Raw genomic sequence first — 19,378 nt, 5'->3', positions numbered from 1 at the left:
GCTTGTGCTTGTTGTAATCCTGTTGGCTCATCATGTTCTCTGCTTCACCTCTCTCTTTGTTCTACCATTTCCACATTCTCTGTTTGTCTAATTTACTCCATGAGTTATTTCAGGGCAGAAACCATTTCTCTAAAGCATATTGAATGTTAAGATAATGTATATATAGTGAAGGATAGCTCCGCTATAGCCTTCTCTGCTGTTCTCTCTAAAAATTTACAAGCTTTGTGACAGCGTGTACTTCCATGCTCAATAAAGACACCCATCATAGACTCAGCCATCACTGGATGGATACTTTCCTTTGTCCCTGCATCCGCTTCCCTCTCCCTAATCGGTAATTTCCATCTGCTTTTATCTACAAACTATTTCAGACATGTTAGGATTGTGCAAAAGAAAAGCATTCATACCCCTCAGGAGAGGAATTCTGTGAAAGAGAAGGTGTCCTTAATTTTTCCTTGACCTCATTCAATCCTCAGTAAGATATCTCGAAACAATTTTATCTTTACCCACTTCACTCAAAGATAATCTAAGAAACTGGGGGCAGCATATGGCCTAGGAGACTCAAAAGAGGTGTGTGGAATTGTCCCAAACAAGCATATTTTATCACATGAAGGAAGAGCGAGCTGAAAGGCTTACCAACAGAAACATAACCCTGTTAATTAAAATCCCGGGCGTACAAATTCAAACCAATGCACTGAGCAGTATCTCCTGTTAAGCCTGAGGTGTACCTCTCACCAAAATCCTCAGTGTTTGATCAGTTCCAATCAAATTGCAACCCCTGTGGCTGCCACACGTGTGATCGGAGCATATCTCACACCAGAGATTCAACCGGACCGAAACTGAAACTGAAGGTGCCCACGTGCAGTGTGTGGCTCTGGAGATTACTGATGGATTAGGAACTCGTGAACTAACTACATTTTGTACTTACCTTTACACTCGGGATGCTTAATAATCCTCTGGAGTTCACAGCCTTTGTTAAGGACACGACTATCTTGTAGCCTGAGCAGAGAAGCAAGCATCGCGCCACCCTACTCACAAACAGTCAGTGAGGACCAGAAATGTTACAGAAGATGACTGCAGGTAGCGCTGGGAACAATATAACATCTCTAAAACATCAACCTAAGATTCTCTTTTCCAGAAAGAAACACCAATTTGGTTTTTACTCCATTCTGGGTAAAATGGGACTATTTCATTTTCCTAGCTTAGCAAAGTAAGGAGTGACAGATGAACAAACACATAAAAGTTCATATAGTCAATTAAGTCCAGATATATCTTAATTCTCTGCTTCCTGCTCTAATCACTTGATTATTTGTTTTTCCCTTGGCCAGGGATGATGCAATTATATCATAATTTGACATAAGACTGAACCGCAATGCATGCACCGAAGGGGCAGAATCAAGGCTGAAAAAGCTATCTTAATTTTCATGTTGTCTGCCTGTGTCCTCCACCTTGCAATGTTCTTTTGCTACAGCAAACTCTTTCTTAAGCAGTATATTCTGGAGAAATAAAGGAGAGGAGTTCAGCGTTTCCTAAAAATTTAACAAAAAATAAAGGTGGCCACATAATCTAGTGATGATAAAATGTTACCAGCTCAGGAACCATCCCAAAAAGTGTAAGAAACTGTTCCAGGGCAGCAGGTCAATCTGATGCAAATATTAAAATGACAAAATAACAGAGGAGAGAAGAATTTTGCTCCTTGGAGTGTGGAAAGTAATTTAGAGAGTCCAAATGTTTGAAGAAAAAGTAGTAATAGCATTCTTAAGTTTAACTTTCAGTACGAATAGCAATGTACGTGGTAGCAGTCCACTGTGAAAGGTGCTAATGCCAACGTCCGACCCCACGTGTAAATATAGGAAACTCACCTTTTGCAGGGAGTAGCCTATCCAGTAAAAGTTAATGAGGCTATGCAGAGGTAAGCGAGGGGAAAATCTGCCCCAGATATTATGTATTGATATTAGTTCTGTCAAAATTAATGTTGAGAACTGAAGCACTGCAGTTTTGCATGAAACAGTTAACACATAGCAGAATCTGACTAGTGCATTTTTAAATGAACTTTTCCTTCCATATTTTTGTAGTTACGCTAAAACCAGTGCCTGCCATACGTACATATATAGCACATATATTTGTTTCTGCCTATTTTTAGTAGAACCGAATCATTCTGAGTGTCTTCAATACAGCATACGGTTTTCTAATTCCAGGTTGGAAAGCCCTCTTTCCGTGCTGGTTTCTAAATAACAGCATCCGTGCGTTCCACATTATCTTAGAAACTTCTCCATATATTTCATCAGCCTTCCATATTTAATCTCACTGATTTATGCACATGCCGTGGTCTAATGACCCACATGTCTCTGATGGGTAAGCCGCTAACGCCAGTGACACATTAACCTATTAACCTCTCTTTAAAAATAACCGTGCTATTCGTACAAATAGCATGAAAAAGTCAGGCAGCAGTAAAACAGTAGCATTGTGGTATCACACACTAACACAGTAGACGTCTACAATGAAGAACAAATGAGCATCTCAAGAATGAATAGCAGATTTATTATATTGCAAAATCATTTTGCCACAGTTTGTTGCTCTGTGAATTTGAGAGCCTGCTTTAGCAGCATTATCCATATTATAAAATGTAATGGGGAGGAAGATGGCTATTCCATTCACCCATTTCTTGAAAGCTGCTATACAGTGTGGGGACCCTGTCCTGGGAGGTACCGAGAGCTCCTTCACACGTGGAAATTGCCTTCCAAATCCTGCTGAAGACAATGGGAGCGGGGGGGGGGGGGCTCCAAGCACAGGGCAAGAAACGTTCATCACCTTGGAGAAGGCACTCTGTGCGGCTCCCGCTGGCGATCCTCGCCGCGGAATAAACCTCTCCTTTTAAAAAAGCAGTAGGAGGCATACACAGCAATTTTTCGAAGGAAAAAACAACAACGACAACAACAACAACAACAAAAAAAAAGGATTGCCTTTTCTAAATAATAGTTTCAGAAGACAAGCAAGTCTTTCTAACAATTCGTAACTTTACATTGTACGTATTTACTTTGTTCTACTCTAAAAACACCCTATGCCCTATGCCTCAAGATAGAAGAAAACGTGCTGCTGTCACGCCAAACCAACTCATCTACATTGAAACTGTGCTATACCATACCAGCATATACTTATGCATAGGATGGGGCAGACATAATAAAGCATTCCCTTGCCATGCAACCAAAGCAGGAAAAAAACAAACAAACAAACAAACAAACAAAAAAAAACCCCCAAACTAAAAACCTTATTCAGCCCACACCACGGGCTATTTTGCCGTCTGCACCACATCCAGAGTGGACCTGCACAGCAACCGGCCGGATGGAGAGGCCACCCCGGCGCTGGGCTGGACACAGGAGCAGAGTGAGCCCGGAGAAGCAAACCCCGGAGAAGCAAAGCCCCTCACGGCTGCCCTCACCCCGGCTCTCCCCCCCCTCCCCGCTCCGCCGGCGGCGGCAGGACGGGTCCGGTCCGGAGCGGCGGGGAGGACGGGGCGGGCTGCGGGCAGCCCCCGGTGCGACCGGCGAGCACCTGCCGGCACCGCGGCGGCGGCGGGGGAGCGGGGGGGGGGAGAAGAAAGGGATGGGGAGGGGGCGGCAAAGGGGAACAACAAAAGCCAAGAGGCGGCGGCAAACTCCTTCCTTTCGTCGGGGAGCCGCTGGGAGGGGAGGGGAGGGGGGGCTCCCCCCGCCACCCCGCCCCCGCAGAGGGGGAATCTCCCCGCCGCGCCCCGGGCCGGAGCGGCCGTCGCTCCTTTGTTTTCCACCGCCCGCAGCGCCCGCGCCGCGCCGGGCCGGGGCGGGAGGAGCCCGGGAGGGGGCCGCGCTCAGTTCCCCCCCCCCTCCCCTTCCCCCCAATACAGACACGTGCACGCGCGGGCTGCCCGCACGGGTGGTCGCGGGGCATTACCTGAGCAGTTGATGCCTTTCCCTTTGCCGCCGCCCTGGCACTCGGCGGCGGGCAGCGGGTGGGAGGCGCGGCCGGCGGGCAGGGCGGAGAGGGCGAGCACCAGCAGGGCCGAGGTGTAGCACAGCGCCAGGGGGGGTCCCGCTCGCAGGAGCGGCCGGGCGGCGGCCGGGCTCTCTCCCAGCATGGCGAGGGGCGGCCGAGGAGCAGCGCCGGCGGCAGCGGGATGGCGGCGGCGGCGGCGGCGGCGGGAGGGGGGGGGCAGGCCCGCAGCATCAACCGGAGCCCGCGGCGCCGCCCGGGCGGGACCGTCCTTTCTCCGCCGCCCCCGAACACACCTTCAGCATCCCCGCCGCGGCGGCCGCACAGACCCGCTTGCCGCCGCCGCCGCCGGCCGACCGCCGGCAGGGCTGGCCCCGGCGGTGCGGCGGCCGCCTCCCGCGCCTGACTACCGGCGGGGCCGCCTCGCCCCGGCCGCGCTCCTTTGTGCGCGGCGCCCCGGCAGCGCCGCCGCTCCGCCTGCAACAAAGGGGAGCGGAGCCGAGGCGGCTGCTGCTGCTGCTGCCGCCGCCGCCGCCGCCGCGGAGGGGGAGGAGGAGGAGGAAGAAGGAGAGGAGGAGGGAGAGGAGGGGGAGGAAGCACACGTGATGGCAGCCCCCTCCCCCGGGACCGGAGGGGAGGTGAGGGGCTTCTCCTCGCTCGGCGGGGCAGGGCCCGGTCCGCCCGCACCGGCGGGGCCGCCCCCGCGGGGAGCGGGTGGGGGGAGCGCGGAGCGGCGGGGGGCCGGGCCGGGCCGGGCCGGGCCGGGGGTGGGTACCGCCGAAAGGCGTGCGGGGACCCTACGGATGGGTGAATGAAAGCAGAGCGGGTCCCAAGGGGGATGGAGGAAGGAGGGGCACTGGCACGTCGTTTGTCATCCCGCGGGGTGGTTTGTTATTCACTAATAAACTGGCGTGAGCGGGGATGGGGAAGAAAGCAAAGAGACCATCTCTGCTACTGAGTAATTGTTAAGGGTTGCGCTTAATTTTCACTGAAAGGAAGCCCAGCATGTATGGCGGGAGCATTTGTACCGATCCAAGTAAATAAATTATTTCAGTGAGGGCAGTGACTTTTACACAGCGCTTTTACTGTCTAGGGTTTTTCCAGTCCCTTACGTGGAGACACTTCAGAGGGTCAGAAGCACTGCGCCGGTACAGGGGACCAGGCACGATTCTTGAGTGCAGACCCGCAGCATCCTGCTGTGTGGCTGAAAGCTTTGTGTAAATTGACAGCACTGGTATCATTTTCACATAGGGAAAACACAGGACGGTGCTTTACATTCAACGAGAATTTTTCCTGTCTCAGTTGTCACTTACATTTCGTGTAAGTTTTTTAATCCACTGCACAAACCATTTGTTTTACAGGAACAAGAACTGCCCAATTTCCTTGTGTTCTCTGCTTGCTGCCTGCCACTGCCTCACTGAAAGGTATAGCGCTTGTGTGAGGACACCGGGCTTCCTCTAAGGTATAGCTCTTGTGTGAGGAGACCCTCAAATAGTTCATTAACGGGAGCAGTCAAGAATAAGGCTATAAATCCAGCAGTAAGCTTTGGGTAGGCACAGTGGTCAGACATGGAAAGTCAGATTGTTGTCTTGTTAAATACAGTGATGAAGAGAGTAGTCCTGCATTACTAAGACTGAGAGAGCAATTTCCTTTTGGCATATGGGGTTCAACACTGACTGCCTCTGCCAAGTAAACGTTCTACTGTGATTACTTGCTCCATTTGCTAGCAGTGGTGCTAGATGTCAGAAGAACTCTGCTTCTCGGTAAGGTGAGGCACATTGACTCGCCTGGAGTCTGTTCTGCTGCAACTGGGCTGCTGAGGTACTTTGGCCAGGATGCTTAAAGCTTGCTAGGTCTGCATACTGCAATCTGGTCTACTGAGCAGGTAAACCTTTTGGGTCTTTAGGCCATGGGACTGACACAGATCTTGTGTTTTGCTGTTGTAGGAGCAAATACTCCATGTAATCCTTTCCATAAACACTAGATCCATCTTACACTAAATATGCTATTTTCCTACACTTCTTACTGGAGGGCTGGACCACAACTGCCCTCATCTCTCTGTTAAAAAGCTCCTTCTAACACCCAGCCTGAACACATTCAACACCAGTTCATACCCACTTGTCCTTGTGCTGTACAGTGTTTCAGTTAGACATTTCTCTTTCCCTTGCATTTAAATCTATAATATATTTATAGGCAGTAGTCATAGCCACTCTCAACTTGTCTAGCCTACCAGTAAGTTTTGTTAGTCTCTTCCTGTAACACAGAGCCTCTGTAACTCAGATTTTTCTGCACTAGATGCAATTTGAATTCAGCTTTCTTCAGTATAGCTGACATGCAATGTGTAACAGTTTTTCACGCAATATTGCCAGTCTTTGCAATGAAGGTAGTGTCTGCTGATTTCTTCATAAACGGCCTTTTCTCATACAACCAATTGGCTTTTTATATGACCAAATCTCACTGATGGTTCGGGGTCATGCTGTGAGTGACTAATACAGGCAACTCCTTCTATTTGTCTGTCATTTACAGTCCATAATAAAATTGCTTTTTATAAATGTCTAAGTGCATGACCTTATCTTTTCCATTATTGAATTTCAACTCATTTCTGTTATTACAGTCCTCAAGATTATGTAGTCATCTCTGTAGGATATTCTGAACCTCCTTTCTGTCAACACTCCTGCCCAGTTCTTTGTGTCCAGAGCACTCCCACCTTCTCAAAATGAAAGCAAATGCAAATACAAACTATTGGTCCCAGAACAAAGTTTAAGAAACAGTAACAATGCTTCTCCCAGTTTAAACATTGCCCTTCCAGGGCAGTGGGTAGTCAGGTGTGATGAGTTCCCAACTGAATTTGCAGCTTTGTTTCAGTTGTCTGTGTCTTTCAGCTTAACTAGGCAATCCACATGAAAGCTTTTAACAAGTCCAGATAGATTGTAAGTAAATCTCATGGGGTTTGGCTTTGTTGTTGTTATTTTTTGACTCCCGGGATGGATGATATGCCATTTTTTAGCTAAAAAATCCATGTCTTGAGTTGTGCTGTCTGCCTGGATGCATCTCTAGCTAGTCTTAAGTGAGTGATATAGTCATGCTTGATTGGCAAATTCACACTATGCCAGCTGGGTATTCATTCTTATTCTGTTCTCTGATACAAGTATTAAAAAAAAAAAAAAAAAAAAAAAGAAAAGAAAAACTAAACACTTTCCTGCCAGCTAAAGAAGCAAAAGAACTCTGAAAGAATTTGAACAAGCTGCTTCTGCAACACAAATTGTTACAGGCAGAGGGAATGCCACACCGAAAAAATGACAGATCTGGTATGTCTTTGAGATCATACTAAACTCTGTCACATTTGGTACCTTCCATCTTTGGCAAGTAAATGTGACTTTATTGCAATTATACAAGAATTTCACTTCTGCTCACCTCCAACTGCTCTCCTGTGAAAGCAGGAAGCTCTACAGATTGTCAAAAATTTTCATCCTCGGTGAGCTCTTGAACACCAACAGCAGTTTTTCAGTCTGCTGCTGGTACACACACAGTTTCTACCCTCCCTTATTTTTCTCCAGTGATTGTAGGAAGGAAGATGCACAACCAAAACGAAGCAGGGAATATGCAAGAGCAGAGAGAAGACGCCAGACCAGTGAGAGTGATTTCATTTGCCAGAGATCTGGATACAGTACAGATGCACTTGTGAAAGCACTGTTTTATTTTAGAGAATGTTTGTTTAAAGAACAAAATGGGCAAGCGAGATCTATAATTTAGCAAAACCATTAAAGTGTTGTTTGGAGCCCCCTCACCCTTATGCCTCAGGCAGTAGAATCCTGCCCTTACCAGGTATTTTGCCAGAGAATTGTACTTATTAATCTCAATTTTCATTCTCAACCAAAAAACATTTCCGACTCCTGTAGTTGTGAAGAAGACATCAAAAATATTAAAGAGTATAAATTGGAACAGTTTTCACCAATCACAGAAGGGTTGAAGTTGGAAGGGACCTCTGGAGATGATTTGGTCCAAACCCCCGGCTCGGGCAGGGCCACCTATAACTGGTTGCCCAGGACCATGACCAGATGGCTTTCAAAGACTCCACAACCTCTCTGAGCAACCTGTGCCAGTGCTCAGTCACCCTCATAGTAACAAAGTGTTTCCTTGATGTTCAGGGGAATCATCCTGTGTTTCAGTTTGTGCCCATTGCCTCTTGTCCTGAACCAAAGACCTTGTTGTCTAACCAAATCTAGAATCAGCCTCAACAAAAGCCTCAAGACACAGGAGTCCTCTCATATAAACTATTTCACATTTGACTTTTTATCAAAAACACTCGGTTTGTCCAATAGTTTAACTCATTTATGTGTCAACATTTCATTCTACTCATCTTCTGTGCCCAAAATCTCAACTGACACCTACATAAATCTGCCACCTTCCACATTTACAACTTGAATAATACAAATAAGGATCTTCAGTATACAATCCCACTGCATTTTCCTTACAAAAAATGAGTTGAAAATCAAAACAGTCAAGAAAGGACTGTCATTTAGTCATTTAGTTTCATACAAAGTTCCCTAGCCATTAAATTTCATATTTAATTGGTTCACATTAAAAATATTTTTCAGTGCCACAGAATTTCTTCTATGTTATTCCTGTGTGCTTCAGCAATCAAGTGCATGGGCCAGGATTTAGAGCAAGGTCACTGTGTAGGACATGGAAGTGTATCCAACAGACCCTGCACAGGTTTATCTTGCCACACGCACCACCTGCCATGCAAACATAATTTTGGAGAAGTTTTCTTGCCTGGAAGGCTCTTTGCTGAAGAGAAATAACGTTTAGCACAGTATTTTCTTGCTTCTTCCAGTCTAGGACTAAATATGTGGCATCAGTATCAGATCAATACTTGCCCTCTGTTAAAGTTTCACATGTCTAACTTTTGGTGCAGAAGCTCGATCAAGTGATCCAAGTATTTAACGCTGCTCCAAGCTAGGAAAAAAGACAGTTCAGGCCAAACTGAAATTGCTGGTGCAGTAATGAGGGCAGAGGGAGGGCAAGAGCTGCTGCTGCTCCTGGAAGGTGGGAGAGAGAAGGCGGCAATAGCTTGTGCCCACTTTCCCCTAGTATAACTTGATCATGGCTCTGGGTCAAGCAACAGGGGCAGTGGGGCAGTGCCCATTTTACTGATCCCCCAGCACTCTGCTGCCCTGTGCAGCAGTGTCCTTCTCCAGTGCCTAAACCTGCCCCCAGTGGCTCACCAGTTTTTGAGGCAGTAACACATTCAGGGTAGTTGTTCCTGGGAAGCTGAGATCTTTTCCCCTTGTCTTGCTGTGCCACTCTGCTTTGCATCTTATACTTCACTCCTGTAGTTCTTCTGTTTCTCTCTTTTTCTTCCAATCTCAAATTTTCCAATTTCTAATTTTTTCCTTCCCTAATTTTCTGCTTTTCACATCCCCATTCACCATGCTGCCAGACCCTTTTCTCTTCTTGCGATTTCTTTGCCCACCGTGCTGCCAGATCTGTTTCTCTTCTTGCAGTTGTTTTGCCTCTTCCTTCCCAAAATATCATTATTCAGTTGAAAGACATGACCAAAAACCCATTTGGGTCAATGACGATTCTTAAGAACCAGGCTGGAGATGATACATTTCTTCTTGTGTCTTCACAGTGACACTCTTAGTTCATTTCCCCACTAACGTAATCATGAACTTGTCCCCCCACGAGCCTGCTGGTCCATACATGGTATTGAATTTCCTGTCACAATGTCCCCACAAATCAAGAAATATTGCTGAGCCCATTTTGCTCCTGGGAAAACCAGGGCACAGAGGGATTTTTTTTTTTTTTTCCAGTGTCAACCACAGAACACAAAGGATTTGTCGATGACATGGACACCTATGAGGAGAGGCTGAGAGAGTTGGGGCTGTTCATCCTGGAGAAGACAAGGCTCCGGGGAGATCTTATTGCAGCCTTCCAGTACCTAAAGGGGGCCTACAGGAGAGCTGGGGAAGGACTTTTTACTAGGGCATGTAGCGATACGACGAGGGGGAATTGCTTTAAACTGGAAGAGGGCAGGTTTAGATTAAACACCAGGAAGAAGTTTTTCACTTTGAGGGTGGTCAGGCACTGGAACAGGTTGCCCAGAGAGGTTGCTGAGGCCCCATCCCTGGAGGTGTTCAGGGCCAGGCTGGATGTGGCCTTGGGCAACCTGGTCTAGTGGGAGGTGTCCCTGCCTATGGCAGGGGGGTTGGAACTCGATGATCTTCAAGGTCCTTTCCAACCTAAACCATTCTATGATTCTATGATTCTGTAGCCACTGGGAAGCAAAATCTTTACCTTTCAAAACCCAGTTTCAAATGCACGCTTCTCCAGTGCGTTTTGGTTCCTCCCAACACTAACACCTTCTGTTGACTTTTATTCTGAGTGGTGGCAGGAACAGTAGTGGAGGCTTCAAAACATCCTCAGGGCACAAATATGTGTGCCCACTTGGTGTGCCCATCTTGCATTGTCACTGCATACAGATTCTTGGTTCTCACTCATCCATTCCAAACATTTTTTCTCCCTTCTTGGCTTACATAGTAAAATACAAGCTGTCATTTAGCACCTTCATATATTTAGGTCTTTTAATCTTTCCTCATTAATCAACTCTTCAGCACATTAATCAGTTTGTTACCCTTTTCTCAGTTTCTTCTAATTTGTTGACATCTTTCTCTTACTCAAATACTGCCAGATTCTAGCCACTGGTCAGTAAAAGCGATTTCCAGCTGCTGATGAATGCTTTTGTCACTTATTGATCAGACAATTATTTCAATTCTTTGTTACCTTGGACCCCAGTGAATCATATCTAGACTGCAGCTAATTCACAACACAGTAACCTGTATGTGCCTAGGTGTGCCAGGGAGGTCACACCATATTCAGTTCTGCCACTGTATCCATAAAATAATGTCATTGTTTTCATTCTGCTTTTAGCTTTTGGCATCCTCAAAGGCAAAAACATAGTATATTTCACTGAACTTGAGCTGTATTGCCCAGACAGCACTCTGTATTCTGAATCAGATGGGTATTCAGTTTGCTTTAAGTGTAATCTTCACTTAATGAATACTAGGGATCTTGCCAATTATGCCCCTTGCTTTGAGAATACCCTTCATGTTGTTTTCTGCAATTCTTAATCAAAATGTAAAAGCAGATTGAAGAATGACATGTTTTATGCTCCATTTAATTGTCCCCAATGACTGGTTTTAGTAGTACATTACATAGCAAAATATTCTCAAACATTTTTGTCAGGGGGCTCTGTACTTTCAATTTTATTTTGTTTTAATTTTTGCTACAGAACCACACAAGCGGATGCAGCATACAGCTTGTCAGCCCGCTAAAGACATACAGAAAGGGACTATTACTTCCCTGCGCTGTGACAGTGTGTAATTCAGAATTGCATAAGCTTTTCTTTATTGCTATATTGCATTGCATTTCCCAGTCTAATTTTCTCCAGCCTTCTGCTGCTCTCACACTCGAGTTTTGCATAACTTTTTGAAGTTTATTAACCATTTCCATGATGCTGTACGTTGATTTCTATCATTATGCAGTTAGCCTTCTCGAGCATAGCCATATGCGTTGTTATCAATAGCTATATTTCTCATGCTTGTATCATTACCAAACTGTCCAAACTTCATTGTCTTAGTTATTTTAATGATGTTTACACAAAAGAGACAGATTACATTGTTCTTGAGCCACATTATATACAACGCTTATAAGCACAAAAGCAATTACATTATCATTATGTTAATATGTAACTATAGACTTAGAAAAAAATAAGTCAAGAAGGAGAAGCAGAAACTGTGTATTTTTTTAACATGCACAGTGATTGTGGCATATAAAATAAGCATTAGGCAAGGTGCCAACTCTAACCTAATGCACGTTCAGGTTAACGAGATATTAGTGTCTAGAGTAGTGACGTTCTTAAATAATAATATATTCTTATCTTGTTTCTCGACAAAAATTCAGAAAGAACTTCCAAATCTTGTGGCAGCCCGATGTATGTCCATTAACATAGTAATATGCTTTTTCCAGTGGCTCACATCTCTAAGTATTTGCAAGCCATGACTTATAAATGGGAGGTTTATTGGATTTCCAGAATCTTGTGCAATCTCCTTTGGTGGATAATAAAGCCAAATGAATAAATTTCCATAGGAACTTGTCTAATATGATTACATTTGTGCCCAGAAATATGAGGCTGTTAGGAATTTAGACTGTCCAGAGCATCAGCTAACTTGTTCCATGTGTTTCTGTCTGTCTGCTGGAAGTTTTCAAGATAAGGATGAGACCCATTGGTTGAGCTGTCATGCCAGCTGATGAGCAGCAGCTGGTGAGGGTACACCTGGAAATATGGCACTTTTGGCCAATGCACGATAGTGGTTTTGTAGTGAATTAGGATGATTTTGCAATGGCTTGCCCATTTTTTAAAAAAAAAAAAGCTAGCTAACCAAGCACTTCCCATCAATCACGTACACAACTATAATAAAGGTCTGAATTCAACTTCAGTCTTTTTGACAAAAAAGTGATTTAATAAGTAGTCCCTTAATATCAATAGCAAAATTTCTCTTTGGAAAGAGGAGAGATGAATATACCTTTTTGCAGGGAGCACAGATCTCTTGACTTACTGTACTCACATGGTTTGTTTGTATGCATGCACCAGTGTCTCCTGTCCCAGCTTCCCCTTGGGAGATGTTACGCCTCTTCCCCTAGGTGGATATATTGCAATGATCACTAATTTGCTCAAAGACCACCCACTTCTGATAGACTAAAAGCACTTTCCATTTAAAGACTAAGCTCCTTCTGTGGGATACTCCTGCAACAGCTCTGCTGGGTTTTGGTGGCCGAGCACTTCTCTCCAGGCTCCCCTGGCCACCAGCAGGCTGCAGGGCTTTCCTTCTTCGGGCTGCTCTACCGCTTGACTTGGGCACAGATGACTCCCTCGCAGGGCTGAAACCTGTTGTCTCCCAATATATTCCTTTTTGTCAAACACTTGCCAGGAGCGTGGAAAGCTGCCTTTTCCTTTTGGGAGGCACATGGCTGGTGTGAACGCATTCAACACACAGCATTTGCCTATGCTCTTCAAGCAGCGTTGCTCTATAATTGATGGTCAGGGTTCTTCTGTAGAAAATACCATCAGCATTAGGGTGCAGATTCAGTAAGTATTGGAGTACAGTATCAATTACACACAATTTTTAAATGTGGAACTTTTGCCTGTATCACAGGATGCTTCTAAGCTTGTAAGGTTCAAATAAGTCCTTCACCCTGCCCCAGGATATGTGTTTTGTGTCGGGAAGTGGCACTAATTGCTTGTAAGTAGGGAGCAGGCTAAATTGGCTGAAATATATCAATCAATATGAAAGCACTGGCTAAAACTATTAAGTGAGATGCACTGCATCTTACATAGAGGGAAATTATATGACTATTGTGCAGTCCCAAGAGATGCAATGAAATGTTATTTATATTTGATTATTTCCTCTCTCCCTGAAAGACATGATGTTGTGGATACCGATGTGAGTCATAGTTAACTTTCAGAATATCATTAATCCCTTTGTTCTTCATCAGGTCACGCGTGCTATTGATGCTTGAGATGATGAAAGGAGTTTTATTTCACAAGACCCTGAACTTGCTACACTTCTTGCTTTTACAAAGGGAGAAATGGAATTGCATCAGCATCACAAAAACTGCAGATTGCTCTAAAAAGATGTATTTTACCAAAGCACTTTCTACGCCTAGCAGCATAATATGTAGTGGACTTATTGTTGACACAGCTCTGGATATTTATATTTCTTCTGGAATAGCACAACATGATTCTGAATGTCATGTGGGGCTTCACAATACGATTGCTACAGAAGGAAATAGAACTGGTTCTGAACCGTCTTCTGAATTTCAGTCTGCACACAATGAACTTGTGCATGAAGGCTGAGGGGAAACGAGAAAAAACTTGCTTTTATTAGTGGAGTTAAATTTTATGGAGTGTTTTTTTAATCTTTCATTGGTTAGTGACCAGTACTTTTAAGACTCCATTCTTGGAATAAGAAATGTTTCTGTTTATTCAGCATAATGTTTTAAATTAAGCAAGAGGATATATCACCTTTTTTTAATTCTATTTTTATCTCTGTCACTTGAGGTGTTTGAAATGTGCAACATCTATATTACTTACATAGATTACTTTGAAATACATTTTAGTATTCAGGGAAGTATGTTTTCCATATAGATGTATTAGAAGTATTGGTTCCAGTACCCCCAGATATGCACCCAGCTTGCACCGCTGTGGATGAGGAAGCTATTGCTTGAAAGAGCTTCCTGTACATACTGTCTTTTCATATTATACCGCTTTTAGCAAGAATCTATCCCTGGGAACAAATGGTGGAAGGGCTGCTAAAGTCTCCTTATGCTGTACAATATCACAGTTCCTCCGGCATAACTGCTGCTGGGATGAGCTCAGAGCCAAATACGGTCAGTGTAACTCGGGAGAAAATGTTTAAGCTGTTCTCACGCTAAGAAACAAGAAGCTTTTAAGTTGACTTCCAGAGTGCATACGGACTCTTTCATAGCCTCATCACACCCGAGGCTCCCAGCCCACCTCCACTTCCTCTTCCAGGACCAGAACCATATGTTGCAGTCGTGCTCCTCACACACTTATGAGCGTGAAGAGGACAGGCTTGCAACCAAGAGAACCAAAAAGGACAAATCAACGACTTTGTCTCAGAGATGGATTTGGTGTCCTTCTCCTTTCAATACACACCTCTAGGCAGGATCAAAATCCAACTTCTACTTGCCTTCTGGGAACCTGCAGTAGCCACAGAGCTGTCAAAGCCACATCCTCCATTGCCTCTCTGAACACCCTCTCTGCAAGGCAGATGGTGGGCCAGGAAGGAAAAGGAAACCTCATCTGCTGCACAGGCCTTCATCTTTGGAGTTGGGAAGAGTTTGAAAGCTCCTCGACGGGTAGCTTGACAGATCTCCCCGCTCGGCTGAGAGGCTGGCCACAGCAAGGCTGGCACAGCAAGAAGTACCGCAGCTGGTGCTTACCAGAGCCGGCGGTTCTGACAAATCAGGAGAGAAATGGATTTGTCACATCCCTGATTTATTTCAGTTTACAATTGAAATGGAAGACACTTAACAGTGAGGAACACTGTAGTCATAGTGATGATGAACAGCGCAAGGGCACGTGATCATGTATTTTATTAGAAAACTATTGCTGTACGTGTTTGTTATTTGCTGACTGACTCCTGTAAGCAATAAACACTCTTCTAGATGATCTCTAGAGGTCCCTTCCAACTCTGATAATTCTGTGATTCTGTGATTCTGTGAAAATATCACTGTCTTGGTGGCAGGTTTTTTCTACATTATTTTAAGATGAAAAGGTTTCAATTTGCAGAATCTCCCCCCAGCGAACACTTATGTGGACTTAGCTTTATGTTTTTCCAAAAGGTGAGATAACTACCCACTTGAAAAAACACCTGTTTCATTTAAGTATGTGGATGCTGAGTTGAAAAGCAGCTTACAAATACCTATGATACACAGCTAACTATCCCATCTAATTTTATCAGATGCGCTTGGACATCTGAGAAGAAAACAATACCGCTGATTTCCTTCCATTCTTCTAAAGACTATTGTGAGAGAAATAGAAAAAGTCTCCTGTTAATTTACGGTATCTGAGAGGAGCAATGTGCGAGATGTCTTCACAAGAAAGGATTAGAACTAAGATAAATTTTTAATAAACTAATTTTAATTTTGGTTCAAAAAAATCTTATTTTTATGGCTAGACAAATGAACATAAATTGCTAATGTTGAAAAGGCATTTTTCCACTAGGGGAGAGAAACAAAATAATCCAGCATTACAATAGCATGATGTTGCTATTTCAAATGTCTTATAATCAGTTTGAGCCATCTGACTAATGAGATACAGTGAGAGCTTTGTTAGGGAATAGATAATCCTTTTAATATTACAAAAAATGTAATTAGACAAGGAAATTTAATATGAAATTAAGAGAAAAGTAATATGAAGATATAAAAATAAGTACTTGTTAGGTACTGTGTAGGCTCTAAGACATATTTATAAATTTGTTGACTCATAAGATACAAAAGGCCAGTCTCATCTAGAAAAAAACCTGCTGCATTTGGAGATACTGTGCTGCCCCTGCCAATGTCCTGGCTAGATCCAGACCTGCTGTTTATACATGCAGCTGCTGCATACGTTGTGCGTAATAACACACAAACTACTTCAGAAAAGCTGATCGTAGAAGAGTAGGTACCAGGAAATTTAGAAATGACAACTGGAAGTTTAAGTAGGTCCTCAGACTAGAATATGTTTGGCAATATTTTACTAACATTTCCAAAAGCCCAGAAACCTGGTGGACCATGATGCTCCAAAGAGCCCAGTGTCCAGCAGTTTCCAGATCTGGGCTCTCTGGAAAACCTGTCTGCCTGCTTTGATATCTAAATGTCAATAGGTTGCCCAAGTCTTCTGAAAAATCCAGTGCTTAGAGTCTGCTTCATTTATCATCATTTAAAATAAAAGCTGTGACAAACTAACTATCAGAGAAATGCAACTTCCGTTGCAGCATCTTCCCACCACCTTTCAATTGCTCCTAACTTTGGTGTGCCAATTTATTCTGGACAGTAATGTTCCAATTATGCTTTCAGCACAGCAGCATTTCCTTTTGAAGTGAATCAGCAAGCTCTGTTGTATTATTCTAAACTCTGTGTGGTAAGGCAAGAAGTGGCGAGACCTTTATTTAGGATAATCAGCATTTTTTCATTATAAAATGTCTTACAGCAGTATTTAAGGAACGGTGGTTTCACCAGAATTTACAGTTTAGCACCAGGGTTGGCCTTGAGTCAAAAAGCCGGGATGCCTTTTGTTGGCTTTATAAAAAACAAAAAAGGGCAAGTTACCGATTTCCAGGCCCTGGCATTTTCCACACATTATTTCTTTTGTCCTACCTGAAACATTGGCAAAACTCCTTAAAATACCAGAAAACCTTTTCCTATGCTGTTCCAGCATTTCAAGATAGCATTGCACATGGAAAAGGAAGAGATGTTGATCATCCAGCCACTCTTCTGTCCCCTCAAATCACCAAAATATTCCTTGGTCGATGACAGATGTACCCTGAACTGACTGTGCACAATGTACCTGCTCACTTCACAGAGCACGTGGCAGTGCCCACAATTTCTCAAAGCCACATCTGTAGTTGTAGACATGAAAACTTGGTGACGAATTGCTGAGGTCAAGGCAGGTCACCACAAAGGCTATGGTTGCATTAGCAGGTATCAAAGACCAGTGAGAGCAGACCTGTAAAGCAATGGGTTCTGAGAACCTTCCGTCCTTGCAGTACACATTTGAGGATGTCTTCCTTCAGCCAGGTCGAAGCTGGTCCCATGAGCTGCACACCTGGTGGCACCTGTACTGCACCTTCCAGTTTAGTTTCATGCCAAAAGAATCAAATCCATGTGCTCAGGGAGCCCTCTGTAAAGTGAATCAAAGCATGATCATTCAGGAGGACTGGGAAATGCACTCTGAAGCTGTACTACCAATCCAAACTCGCATCACAAGGTAGATGCGCTCAAAAGAGAGCAAATGGCTGTGTTTTCAGTGTCTGGAAGGTGTCATTTCTCACCAGGGAGGTTTGCTGTGTTCTGCTCTGCAGGGAGATGAGCTTCCAGGAGGAAGATGATGAAAATCCAATGCTGGGTGAAGACGTGTGGCTCTGGCGCATTGCTTTTGTTCCCCAGCTGAACTGAAGTGCTGGGGACGTGTGGAGGAGAAGCAAAGAGTAGGCTAACCTACGGATGTTTACAAAAAAACGTTACATCTTAGACTATATCAGTCTGAATATTTGCTTTACTTACTGACTATTAGTAACACAGTGTTTGAACCCACAGAAAGCCAATGGTGTAACTTCTGAACTTTGCTTTCTATTTCTAAGGGACTAGCAGGAAAGGGACGGTGTACTACTATGTGTTTAGAGAACCCTGTTAACTCCTGCATCCTTATTGATTGTCTTACAATGTAGAATTAAGTCGCATGGTTGTATCGATTTATGTCTTAAAAAGTTGTTCTATAAGGTCTGGTCACCATTTCCACTTCATTTCCCATCAAAACCAAAGCTCAGCTGATAGAAGTGAGAGTATGTGGCAGCTGTGGCCAAATCTTTCTTTGAATCTGAACTAACTATTCCGACACCACTCAGCCTGAGCTCTGGCCCCAGGAAAACCACACAGGCTCAGCCCTGCCGGAAACGAACACTGTCTAGGGAACCAGCATCCATCAGTCACCATGAAAAGTGTATCTGAAGTGGAAGTTCCCTTTCACTTGAAGCAAAAGTTTTCACAGTCCAACATAACACCTCACTAATGACTCTGGCTCCTATTGTGAGACGCTAATGATGAAAATGTCTATGGGATGTACTCATAATTAGTCAGATAGCAAAAAATAAGTAGACATATTCTTGAAAGATCTGCTCATACAGGGTCTGGATGACAGAAACCCAACTACACACAGCCTACACAAAACCAGCTATTTTCCCATTTGCCTGTATAGTATGATCCTGGATCACCGGTTCCTTTCTTCAGCCTTCTCTCTCTCTGCCCTTAACCTTTTCCAGTTGTTGGGCTCAAACGCTGAAGTCCATTTATTATTCATCTTACCATGGCACTTTGGGAGAGAAGCACGGCCTCTCATTTGAGAGCTTGAAAAACGACGTGAAAACATTTCAAGCAGAAATTGATCCCTTGTTTTTACTGCTTTTGGGGTGTTTTGGCCTTTCAGGGTTTTGGCAGAGCGCTGCCTGCAATTGTTGCCATAGTTGAACAGCTCTCCCTTCACGATGGCAGTATTATATCCAAGCCAGTTTTTTTTCCCTGTGCTTAATTGTTCAGGTAGTATGTTAACACAACAGACAAAAAGAAATCTGGTCTCGGTTTTGTCAAAATGCATACAGGATGACAAGATCTTGCAGACATGCAGCACGATCTGTCTTTTTCCCTACAAATTAACTCTCTTCTCATCTCTTCCCAGACACGTGCCAGGCTGTAACACAAATGGAAGCATTTCTCTGGTACCTGTTTCTGCAAAAAAGGTTTGATTTTTTCCAAGCAGATCTGAATTTTACGAGGTTCTTATCTAGGAGGATATATACCTGTATGGAAGTAATTTACTTATCTCAAATTTTGCCTGTCAGCTTCAGGTAATTTTAGATTTTACTCATTGATTGTAGTAGGATACTTGGCCTATAATGTGCAAGTTAAAAATAAAGCAAGACCAGAGAACTTGGCCTGTAATGCACAAGTTAAAGAGGTGGGAGAGGAGTTGAGGATGAAGGAGTGAAGTTGAGCCTGGGAAGAAGGGAGGATGGGAGGAAGGTGTTTCAACTTTTGTCTTTGTTTCTTACTATTAACTCTATTTTAATTT

At 44.0% G+C, this 19,378-nt stretch overlaps 1 protein-coding gene across 1 annotated transcript in view; it reads right to left on the bottom strand.

Annotated features, from left to right (window-relative positions):
• Positions 1-4,111, bottom strand: part of TMEFF1 (transmembrane protein with EGF like and two follistatin like domains 1) — a gene marked incomplete at both ends in the record, with an annotated part of 124,967 nt that extends 120,856 nt beyond the window's left edge. Inside the window, one exon of the mRNA XM_082479962.1 lies at positions 3,928-4,111. Within this exon, the coding sequence (XP_082336088.1) occupies positions 3,928-4,111 (184 nt within the window). The remainder of the gene's footprint in view (positions 1-3,927) is intronic.
• Positions 4,112-19,378: the final 15,267 nt, after the last annotated feature.

This window comes from Vanellus vanellus (assembly GCF_965231255.1).
Source record: "Vanellus vanellus genome assembly, chromosome: 2".
Classification (NCBI taxonomy): Eukaryota; Metazoa; Chordata; class Aves; order Charadriiformes; family Charadriidae; genus Vanellus; species Vanellus vanellus.
The sequence above is the reverse complement of the archived record's forward strand: the minus strand, read 5'-3'. Positions and strand labels throughout refer to the sequence as shown.